We start from the raw sequence: 12,315 nt of genomic DNA on the forward strand, positions 1-12,315 counted from the left end.
ATCAAAATTGTGGTGCACAAAAAGCTCATCCTCACCAAGAGGTCTCCGAGTTAAAATTCAGCCCCAACCATTTGGATTGACGAAAACTGGACGGTTAAGTTTGAACCAAACTTAATTGAACACTTATTGGCTTAGTTTTGGGTTTAAGTTTTCTAAAACCAATTAATCAAAATCAATCAGATCGACGGAATCGAAAATTGGATTGAACCTAATAAAAAACTGAGATCAGACCAAACCAAAAATTTTCCATTTATTTCCTTTATGTATATATGTCAAACTGAAACTGTATCAGATAAAATCTGATACTAACCCGATTACAAATCAATAAAAAACCAGTTTAAACTGTCCGGCAAATTCAACCCTACTAAAACCAGACCGAACCAACCAAATGACACCCTTACCATCTCTCAAGGTCAGAAAGATTGGTGGGGTCTCCTACAAACAGTGATTACGTGGACGATTTTAAAAAGTTGGGATCGGGATATGCGGGTCCACATCAATCGCTTTTTGAACCGTCCCAAAATGAGGATGAGGAAACGGTCAACCTTCCGAGTCCTCGTCACGTCTTTTGGAGAAACGCTTGGGGTTTAATCCATCTCTCTCTCTCTCTCTCTCTCTAGACATTCTGAAGCCACTCACTCAGTCACGCCTAAAACCATGGAGCCCCTGACCCATCTCAGTCTCTTACGAGAGTTTTAAGGGATTCAAAACAAGTTTTACGGAGGCTTCTCCTTCATCCTTCCCCTTCCCCTTCCCCTTCCCCTCCTTTCCAAACTCTGTGAACCTCTAACTTCCCTTCCTCCTTCCCTCACCTCCCTCTGCTTCACAAAACAAATCCGAATCCAAAGGAAAGAGAAGAAGGGGGTGGTACTGCAACCACCAACCATTTCCTTCTCTCCTCCCCTTAATTTCTCTTCAATTCACTCTTCTTTTTCAAAACCAAATAACCATGCCCAGCAAGCTAAGGAAAGCAATTGGGGCAATGAAGGATCAGACCAGCATAGGCCTCGCTATGGTAACAAACAACAACTCCTCAAGCCTCGACATCGCAATCCTCAAAGCCACAACCCATGACACTGTCCCAATGAAAGAAAAGCACGTCAAAGAGGTTCTCCTCCTTACTTGCGGTTCCAAACTCTACGCATCAACCTGTGCGCAAGCCATCGCCAAGCGTATCGGCCGCACGCGCAATTGGATCGTAGCCCTCAAGTCCCTCATGCTTGTTCTTCGCATCTTCCAAGACGGCAATCCTTATTTCCCACGTGAAGTCCTTCAAGCCATGAAAGCAGGCGCCAAGATCCTTAACCTCTCCACCTTCCGTGACATCTCAACCTCAAACCCTTGGGACTACACCGCCTATATCCGCACCTTTGCACTTTACCTAAACGACCGCCTAGAGTGTTACCTCATAGGTAAGCTCCAGCGCAGGGCTGTCCACAAGGAACCTAACAATGGTGGGTCCCACAGGAGGAACGACCTCGTGTGCGACATGAAACCGCCTATGTTGCTAGACCGCATCTCCTACTGGCAGCGGCTGCTGGATCGAATCATCGCCACCAGACCCACCGGCACCGCCAAGTCTAACCGTCTCGTTCATATCTCTCTCTACCCCATCGTCCTGGAGAGCTTCGATCTCTACAGAGACATCTCCGATGGCCTCACCCTTCTCCTCGATAGCTTCTTTCATTTGCAGTACCAGTCCTGTGTCGATGCCTTCCAGACCTGTATAAAGGCTTCCAAGCAATACGAGGAGTTGAGTGAATTCTACAGCTCCTGCAAGAATATGGGGGTGGGACGGACGTCGGAGTACCCGAGTGTTCAGAAGATTTCCGATGAGCTCATTGACGCGCTCCGGGAGTTTCTCAAAGATCAGGGTTCTTTCTCTACTGGGAATCCTGGATCGCCGGTCTGTCAACCTGCACCACCAGAGGAGGGAGGATCCGAGACGGGATCCCAGGTTAACGACCGGCCAACCTCGTTAGAGGATCTGATCGGCGGTACCGACGCCGGCACAAGCCATACGAGCCACACGAGCCCATCCATCTCCACGGATCAAGACCAATTTGAGAAGCAAACCAAATTGGAAGATTTGATGGGTCTGAATACCAATACGAGTACGGATGAAGAAGGAATAGATTCGGGAGGGATGGATCTAGTTCTCTTCACCGATGATAATGAACAGCAGCCATCGGTATCGGGATTAACGGCGATGGGAGCCGAGGACGGTGGAAGAGAAGGATGGGAGGACATGTTAGCTGAAACTGTAACTGCCAACGACATTTCGGTAACGTCGTCGTCGTCGTCTTCACAAGAGGGTTTCGCCCAGCTGCGGCATCTCCACCAGCCCAGCTATAATCCATTCCTCCAGGACACGAGTGAGATCCCTGAAACATCCACCACCGCCATTGGACCCGTCGCCGGCGACACTGATTTCTTTTCGCTCCCCACGTTTCAGGCAACCCCGACGTTCACTGCGCAGGAATCGGATGATGCTACAGCATCACCGTGGCATGTAGAGAATGACCCTTTCGCACCATTGTCTCTCCAGGCGGATCAAATTTTGGTTAGTTCCACCGGTCAACAGCAACACTTCCTACGTGAACAGCAGTTGTGGTTACAGCACCAAAATAAAATCATAGCGAGGCATGCAAATGTAGCTTGATTGATTCCCAAACCACCCCCGGCCCCCCTCCAAAATTAAAGATAAAGGAAAAATAAATTCTTGCTTTTGGGTAGCAGAAAAACAAATTCAATAATTATCATTTTGTTGAGCAAACCCTTTGGTTGGAAAAGATTCATGGGTAACTAAAGTAGGGCTCAGTCGAGGCGAGAATTATGCAGTCTTACACTGAGAATGTCGAGAGACTATTTCAATCGCTTGACCACCAATAGACCAAATGCACCTAACGCACCAAGTTCGTAGAATTGTGACTAGTTCCAGATTTGAGAGAACGATAGAAGAACCTCATGTTAGAGTCATCAAGGGCAAGCCACTTACACTTAAGACTTCTCCTCAAAAATCTCTCCTCTTGGAGCGGTAGAATTCCAAGCTTATGATGTCTGAACTCATAACTCAGGATGAAGCTTCTAATGCAACACAATCTCAAACTAATAAGTGGTTATTTAATTCGTTCGGAACCTCCCCTTTGAATGGGTGAGGCGGGGTAAGGGAGGAAGAAGTAGCAGCATGCATGGTAGCTAGGTTGTGAATTCCGAAGGCAGAAAAATTTGTTAGTGGCATTGCATAGTAGGAAGGTACTACTTGTACTACACTTGTTTTTGTTTGAGTTTCTAATCTTCTTGACAACACCGCACCCCAAGATCCTAACCTATACATCTAATTTAGAAGGCTTAGTTCAATCTTTGAGAATTGTTATGGGTCTGATGTTTTGTGTTCCATCCCTTGCGTAGGTGAATTGATTTCGAAAGGTCCATTAAGAGCTGAAAGCTATAATTTACCTATGGAGAGTTTTGCTATTTATTTGTAGCGAGAGTTTTTTCTCCGTAATCAATTTGAGAGAGGTATGAAAACGATCAACTATAATCCATTTCTCCATTAATAGTGAAATAGTATCTCATCTCAATGTGAATGTAAGTGATCTTACTGAACCATGTAAATCTTTGTGTACATTATGTGATTATTTGTTTGCGTTTTTCATTATTTTTCTATATTATTTTAGGGTTTCGTTTCTACATACTATCTCCTGTACTGAATACTGATACAAATAACTTTAAACTTTTCTTTTTGGTGGGGGAAGAAGAAGGTTGTGAACTCCAAAGAAAGAAAAAACTTGTTAATGGCCACATACACAGAGGGTTAGGTATGGTTATACAAGCCAACAAGATTCTGTAAAACCATCTTCAAACGTGATAAGATTGTAATTTTTAACACCCATTATTCACATTACCACTATATTACACCATACTATAAGCACATTCACAAGGGCGTAGAGACACTTAGGAACAACTATATAATTTGATTTCTATTTAGGAGGACAATAGGTAGCTTCCTTCCTTGATGAGCACAAACACACTCCCACCATCACCCCTAGAGATACGTAGTTCATCATCAAGGTATGTGGTGAGCAACCATGACAGGGCATTTGTGTTGGTGATGGGTATCTTAAAGGGTGATTGGCTGGAAATTGTCCTTGCCACAGAGGAAGCAGTGTCTTGAATTGAGGTGATCAGACCTTTGAAGGGGGAAAGTTCTATCTTCTGTCCCAAAACATCCACGTTTTCTGGTATCTCTATGGAATCTGTTAATTGGGATGTCCCTATGATCCCTTCTTCAAACTTGATCTGTAACACAAAAGTAAGTTTAGCTCAGAATCACAGTCACAGTCATCACAGTCTCACAGTCTCAGTCTCACAGTCAAATTGGCAAACCTGAACACGCTTGGGGCTTCGGATTTCAAATTTGGCATTGGTGATGAAGGAAGTGGTGGCCAAGGGCCCGCTGAACTTGACAGAGTTCTGAATAGTGAAGTTCTCTGAATCAATGGTTTGGGATATTTCCTCCACCGCCACCCATGGTTGCGTTCCCCTCGAGAACAATGGGAACAACCCTGAGAACGAAGTGTACCTGCACAATCAGGCATGAGATTTTCACACATTTTTATAATTTTATTTGGTTGTAAAGGAAATGCAAATATTTCTCCAGAAAATAAAATATATATAAATAAAAAATCATTTTTGATGACTTGTAAAATTTAAATATATATATATATATATATTTTTTCTTTTGAGAAGTGAAATATGTTTTATAAAAATTTTCTTTCACAGTAAGAGTAGGAAGAATTCCTTTAGCATCGGAGGTGTGAGTGTGACCATGCGATGGGATTACTGTCCCATAAAAAACTCCCCACCCTTATTGTCTAGGGTAATACCTCTCCGCTAGGGGCATGTCCACATCAGGGAAATTCTTTCATACTCATGCAGATAAGTTATATTTGATTGTTAGGAAAATTAGAAAGAACATAAATGAGTTTTAAAATTAAAAAATAAAATTTTGACAATCACTATATAATTGTATAAAGGAAAAAGGCTGAACATGCTGCTAGACGCACTCTCCCTCCCATTTGAAAATGATCACAATGCACCTTCCATTCCATCCCATCCTCTAGCTCCAGGATAGCTAGTGAGGAAAGTTAGTGGGTTCCCAACTCTTTCCTTGTATAAATTACTATCATATTTAATAATAATACTTTATAGATATGTTTTTTTCTTTTTTAATATAAAAATGAAAAACTTCATTAATTAAGATGTTTTAGTTTTACTACTCAAATTCAAGAGACGTAAATGGAAAGTAAAGCAACATTGTATAAGCAAAAAAGGAATGAACTGGAGCAAATAATAAAATCATGTGGGATCAAGGATTTGGGGGATAGTATCGCTATAATAGGGATAACATAGGGATAATCGATCCTGAGAATGATGAGAATGATAGGTATAATTAATCCATATAGGTCAGGATCGATCTTAGCTGATACCAATCCAATATGACCGACACGAGACCGATACTTAGAAACCATGTGTGGGATAGTGATTAACTTCCCTTCCTCTCAAATTCCCTTGTAATCAAGTGGAGCCTACATGACTATAAATCAGGTTTTCAATGGCAGAATTAAAATTTGAACTGGTCCAATCAATTTCAGTTTGTATTATCCAAAAAATTGGTCAAGAATTGGCCAGATTCTACCCAACGCTAAAAATGCCGCATGGATCGGAGTCGTGGATAAAATACCTCCACAGATTCCGATCCAAATCAGCCGAAAGATCCTGAGATTAAACCCCTAAGACCATTGGGAGTTGGGACTAGACCATACTAAAAGAAACGGACAATTTAACCCAGTCTGTGAGTTGCCTCAATCCGCGTGACACGAATCGGTTGGCACTTGGCAGGGAGGACCTGGGTTGAGTGTCCATGTCTTCCCACTTCCCACTTCCCACTTCCCACTTCCCAGCCATCCAAAATCCCTCATGTGGGCTGTGGTGGCCCTACCAACCCTTGGCTCATCTGATGCACCACTCGGGCATTACGTCAGCCACATTTTCCATGCCAAAGTATCAAAATTTTCTTATCTTCTTGATTCGTCAGAATGTTCCAATCAAACGGAACTGAGAGAGAGAAAGAGAGAGAGACTTAAGCAAGAATCCATTTGCCATTGAGAGGGGTCAACGCCTCGGATGGAGCGGGAGTCGGGTTCAAGGCCTCAAGCTGGTTAATGAGCTCAACAATCTCCGCCCTCGTTTCACTGGACGCACTCAGCCCTCGATCCGTGCCGTAGAACGAATCCACCAAACCCTTCGTCAGCTTCTCCACCTCACTGAGATCTTCTTACTTAGGCTTTCCCTCCTCTTCCTTCACCAAAGCCGTTTCAAACCCTTCTTCATCTGCAGGTCGAATCCTGAGAACGGATCTCACCCCACGATCCTAAACCGCGATCGGAAACCTCCTCGATCCTGCAACCTTCCTTCCCGGACCGGACGACGGGATGATCCATACAGAATGAAGCGTGGGGAACGAATTCACAGAGAGGGACTTGGAGTTTCAGGGGAAGGGGTTCAGAGACGAAACAGCTGCCATTCCTCCTGAAATGATTCTTTCACTTGTTTGGAAATTTGGAGAAGGAAGAAGGTCCTTTGTCAATCCCCTTGATATTTGGATTTGGCTCGTCTATAGCGTCGGGGGTGAGCCATACATCGTCTAGCTCACCCAGGATTGTGATACTTGGACTTTATCGGTCTTGCGATGTGGATGGCTTAATCCTTAAGGAAAAAGATACGTCAGTGATACATCAAATCATTTTCTTAATCAAATCCCTGAGAGATGGGTGCAAAATTTTAAATAAAAAAATAGGGTTTGTCTATGGCGCGGGAACTTCCTCCCTACCTTTGGCGTCCATCCTACCGTCTCTAGTAGGCTGTCGGTGTTCATCTCGTCGTCTCTAATAGCAGCCGGCGACTTCTCCTTTCTTTGTGCGACCATCGTCTGAAAAGTCATCTTGCATCGTTCGACAGACAAACCCTATTTTAGTTGTTGAAAGTCAATCTGGTGAAACTAAAATGGCATGAACTGGATGTTGGTTTCAACCTCACAATAGGAAGGTTTAATGGAATAAATTTCAGGGGGTTGGATGGCCTTGAATAAAGAGCTCACGCTCATGGTATAAGGAATAATGGAGGAGGGGTGAGGGAGATCGAGTCGACACAGTGAGGGACTGCTACGTTGTCAAAAGAGAGCATGATATCAACATTGGTGAATAACTAGAAGGAAGTAAATACAGGTCTGTAGTGTTCTAAAATCCTTCAGTGGCTTCAACCGTGGGTATTCAATGTTGTTCTTGCAACCCTTAGCACAACAATAACAGGGTAATCTTCTCCATTCCAATTTCTTAATTATAGCTATCTGAAACCACAATAAGTTATTATCTTAATTTTGTCATTAGGTTAAACACTGGGTGAGTTTATTTGCTTAATTTTGGCTTTAAAATGGGGGAAAATTAAAACATTTGGATCCACAAGGAGTGGCTTTATCTTCCATATCATGGTGCTCTGCTTTTTCATTTACACATAAGTTGTTATGTTCTTTAAGGATCTGCTAGAGAAATGGATATCACTTGGAGCATCACCTATTCTGCTGATGGCAAGTCTGTCTCAGTTGTTTATCGTGTAACACTCTATGGGACTGATGCAGAGGTACCATTTCTGCTTGGCATCAAGTTTGTGAGATTCATCATGAAATGCTGTAATTTAGAAAGTACTTTCAATGGGTAGATGAGAATATGACATGATGGTGTGTTCCTTAATTTGTAGCAGGTGTTGAACGTTGCGTTATATCTCATGCTTTTCAGTTCTAAGTTGCAACCTTTTCCTTCTCTGTAGACTGGATGTAGAATCACATTTTTCTGTTATGATCCATGTCTCTTTTTTCCCCTTCTAGTCAAAGCTTTGTTAATAATTCAATCAAAAGGAAGGGTCTAGGTGCTAACCAAGAGATACAAAAAAAAAGCAGATTATATCATTTGGGTATCATGAATTAGTTATCTCTGCAATTCATTCTTGTCAAAAAACCTTCATTACAAGTTGATTATTCCATACTTTACAGAGAAAATGAAGTCCACAGGTCTCCCCTCGCTTTCTTTTTCTCTACTTATTGTTCTTCTTGTTCTTTGTTCTTCCAGGGAAGGCAGACACTAATGAAGTTGTTCTAGTTTTTGAATGTATATTAATATTGTGTGTTTGTTCTTTACAAAGTTCAAGTAATGGAAATCGGTCACTGTCGATTCTACACCGACTCCATACCATAGATGATGATGATATGCTTTTATAAACTATTGTTTCATATTATAATTCCTATGGTCCTTGAATAGATTGGTTCTAATTTATATCTTTAAGACTAGTTCTTGTAAATATTGCCATTTAAAATTTTCTTCTCAATGTGGAGTTTGAGAGAGAGAGAGAGAGAGAGAGAGAGAGAGAGAGGTTAACCAGTTGCATGAAAGAATTACATTCCAAACTATTCAACCTGAGGTCAAAGGTCATTACTTACCTTCAACTAATTTAGCTTACTTACCAAGAGAAATTGATGTATTTCCTTTCTTTAATCACAAGTACTTCCCCAGCACAACTCTCAGAAGATAGGGCTTTTGTAGCTAAATCTTAAAAGCTATAAAAGAGGGGTGGGGGTACTTCAGGCATCGTTCAAGAGATCGAAGCAGAGGGGTCAAATTGGCTGATTTGAATCAGAATCTATTATTGTTGCAGTTGGTGTTGTTTGTTCCATGAGCTAAATAACCAAACTGCTTAATCTGTTAATACTTAGATTCTTAAGGCTGACTGCTTTCAGTATCATTCTAGATTTGTTCTTCTTCTACTTCTTCTAACTCATTCTGTTATTCTCTTTCTATCTCTTTCTTTGTGCTTGACTGTTATATTTGGATTAAATTGACATGGTCTATGTAGGTTGGTGAGTCTTTAACTCAATAAGGAAGAGCACCTGAGTTTGTTCCCAGACGATGATGGTTCGAATCCATCAAGGCTCTCATGTTAAATAGGATTGCAGAAATTGTGAATTGGGAGGTTGCACTCTCTTGTGTAACTATCTGGTTAATGTATACCCAATGGTTTTCATAGAATAAAATCCACACCATAAGATCTGAAAAGTTGCAATTATGAGAAAGTGATATGGTGTATCACCAACATATATGTTTCCCTAAGGTTTAAGCCACCCACACCATAGGATCAATAAAATCCAAGTGTCACACTCTTACGGTGAGCTAGACGATGTATGGCTCACCCCTGCCGATCCCCTTGATTTTTATGCATTCGTTTCATCAGGTTCGTACTGTTGTAACCCGGCAGTCACTGAGAGGGGGGGTGAATCAGTGAGTCCAATTCCGATCCCCCAAAACCTGTCTGATGTCTGGCCAAGAAAAACCTGATATACCTGTCCCTGTTTGCACACAGTCGTATGCACACTCAGCCTCTCATAGGCACTTCCAACGTCGACGAATGGTCTTGTGACGCGTGGATCGGAATGGGGAGTTCAGAAAAACGTGGGGTGGTATTGTGAATGTGATGCATAGAGTAGACTAGGAGAGCTTGAGGTGAGATCACATGGGATTAAGCACCTTCCGTTCAGAGTGTGAAAAGACCACCTCACCCTTAAGCTCAAACAACGGGAATGCGAATAGATCTTTTTAATCCTTGCCCTTGGTTGGATGATTGTTAGTCTCCTCAGATTGGTCCTCGCATTGACATAGAGGTTTGGCAATTACGTAATGATATCTAATAGGGGTATTAATCGGTCGAGTTGGGGCAATTTCGATTGAGCTTATACCTTTGGATTGTGATGTACTTATTTAATGAATGAATCGATTTTATGTCAGACTTAGTCGGGTTCTGAGTTTTGACTGAGTTTCTTTCTAAATCTAAGATGTACATTGCACTTCTTCTAATGAATTATTATATTATATATCAGAGAAGGTGAAGAATATCTGCTACTTGCTCTGAGATCACTCTCATAAAAAGAAAAATTCATTTTTCTTTTCCATACCAAAATAGCATCTTTCATTTTTCTGTTTTTTAGTAAAAATCTTTCATCTTCTTTAAACCTGGAAAACAACTTCCCAGTTCAGTCACCATCCTATTGAGAATTTGAGACGTTGCCCTTACTTAATGCTAATCAATAACTTATCAGTTCACAGTTGATTGTGCTCTTCTCCTATTGGACAAGTTCGAAGGTTCCTCATTGGCTAAGAAAGTAAAAGTACAAGGATTGAGCTGCAGTTGATAGTAAACCCCATAAGACTGAAAAAAAAAATGGGGTAAAAACAGGGGAAAGATAAAAAACTAAAAAGAAAAGATAAGAAGAAATTTCATAAAACACCAAGAATCCATTTGTGTACTAATAGAAAAGAGAATGATGTGTCATACAATAAGGACATTTTGTAAGGAGAGAGGATGTGTGGTCCATGGAAGTGATGTGAGAGAAACATAGACAAGAATCTACACATTAGCCTTTCTTTCCCAATATCATAAAGGCCTTCTTAGATCAGCCCAAATAGTTGCCCGTGGGTTGGATGGTCCTGCAATTTTGTTGAGAGAGGACTTAAAATTCTCTACTGTTCATGTTTAGATCTCACTCCAAATGGAACTGCCCACGTGGCAAAATAAGCTTTTGAAAAATCAGTGGAAAATTAATATTTCTAAGCAATGATATGAAAAAGGTATGGATAGCTAAAATTAGAATAAAAAAATGAGTAATACCAAAGAAGCAAAATGATTTTTTTTTTTAAAGTTTAAATTGATACTTGGACCAATCAAAATCATTCCTTAGATATCCATTTTTTTTTATTTTTTTTTATTTTTTTTATCAAATCCTTAGATATCTAGTGGTTGCCCATTCCATGTTACATAACTAAATGGACCATCATAGAAGATGTTCAAATGTGTGAGTCTTGCAACAACAAGAAGCAACCGTAGAATATGTAATTGAATCCTGCATGCAAGGATTATAACGTTGTCGATCCAAAGTAACATTTCATGTGATCTATTGCCATAGGGCACCCTCCCAACTCTCGTCCCTTGTAGCTTCAAATTTCAATGATAGCTCACCCTTACCTTGAAGAACTAAAGACGTTCCACATTGGGTCAGGTCTAAAAAGCTTGAGACTGGGCTACATGGTTGAGCCCAAGATCCAAGCTAGCCCAAAATCAAAGCATGTAAGATTCCAAGACTGTACCTCCATGGGCCTATATAACACTAGATGACACCAGGTTTCTTCAACATTAATAAATAACTTCATCTGATTTGAACTAGAGCTGCGTTTCGTATGCATTCTAAAATATCATACCAAACGCAGCTTTACTTTCAAAACATACAATAATGTTTCAAAAGCTTACAATTTATGGTTGCATGGTTCATTCATTTGTATGTGGGTCTCAAAAATTGTTGAGATTGATAAGATGAGATGATAAATATATGTTAGACAAATAGTGGGTCTAGATGTTTAAGGTCATGGGTGGAAAACTAAGGCACCGTTTGATAACGTTTCTGTTCTTTCTGTGTCTAGAAACAACAGATTTTTGTTTTTGAAAACAAAAACGGATTTTTTGGTACTTGATAAACCTGTTTCTCGAAACGTTTTTTGCAGACATAATGCCACTAAGAAAGCCAGAAGTATCATCGGATGCTCAAAAGGGAGAGAGAGTTCAGTTGCCTCTTTTTAGGTTTAAATAGTTGAGCAATTTATCGGGCACAACAACTTTTTTTTTTTTTCTTCCTCAAATTCGTTTCTAGAAATGACGAAACAAGTCCGACTTGTTTCGTCAAAGTCGTTTCTAGAATTATAAATAGACATAAATTTTGATATATGTCTCTAGAAACGGATGAAACATAACAACTTCATCAAAAGTTTTTTAGACTATTTCTCCGTTTCTGGGAATAAGAAAACGCAGAAAAGGCAGAAACGGAACATTGTCAAATGGTGCCTAAGACTGACGTCTGATATGATTTCTTGGAATGGATTATTGATCTAGAACGCATACTAAGAAAGCACACCAAACAGAGTCTTAAGTTTTCTTTCACTCATGGAGTAGAGAAAACTTTTCTTTGTTTGTGATGTGATCATGTGATTGGACTCTTAATTAGGTCATCATTACACCTCAACCCCTATTAACGAACACAAAAATGTCCCTCGCTAATGCAATGCGATGCAATGGCATTGCGAGGAGTGAATCTAGAGATTCCCTCCACACCCACGGTATGAAGAAACTCGGTCCATTTGATTTAACCCTCTGAAAATAGAG

At 40.7% G+C, this 12,315-nt stretch overlaps 2 protein-coding genes across 2 annotated transcripts; one reads left to right on the plus strand and one right to left on the minus strand.

The window, feature by feature from the left end:
• Positions 1-355: 355 nt before the first annotated feature.
• On the plus strand, positions 356-2,727 carry LOC122083988 (clathrin coat assembly protein AP180-like). Its single transcript, XM_042651957.1, has one exon. The coding sequence runs from the start codon at positions 950-952 to the stop codon at positions 2,660-2,662; it is 1,713 nt and encodes a 570-aa protein (XP_042507891.1). The 5' UTR covers positions 356-949; the 3' UTR covers positions 2,663-2,727.
• A 1,159-nt stretch (positions 2,728-3,886) lies between these two features.
• LOC122084781 (light-induced protein, chloroplastic-like) lies at positions 3,887-7,569 on the minus strand. The gene is made up of 5 exons (XM_042653211.1): positions 7,513-7,569; positions 7,288-7,411; positions 6,150-6,336; positions 4,390-4,585; positions 3,887-4,302 (listed from the first exon to the last, which is right to left on the minus strand). The coding sequence occupies exons 1-5, from the start codon at positions 7,567-7,569 to the stop codon at positions 3,988-3,990; spliced, it is 879 nt and encodes a 292-aa protein (XP_042509145.1). The 3' UTR covers positions 3,887-3,987.
• Positions 7,570-12,315: the final 4,746 nt, after the last annotated feature.

Source organism: Macadamia integrifolia, chromosome 7 (assembly GCF_013358625.1).
Source record: "Macadamia integrifolia cultivar HAES 741 chromosome 7, SCU_Mint_v3, whole genome shotgun sequence".
Taxonomy (NCBI): domain Eukaryota; kingdom Viridiplantae; phylum Streptophyta; class Magnoliopsida; order Proteales; family Proteaceae; genus Macadamia; species Macadamia integrifolia.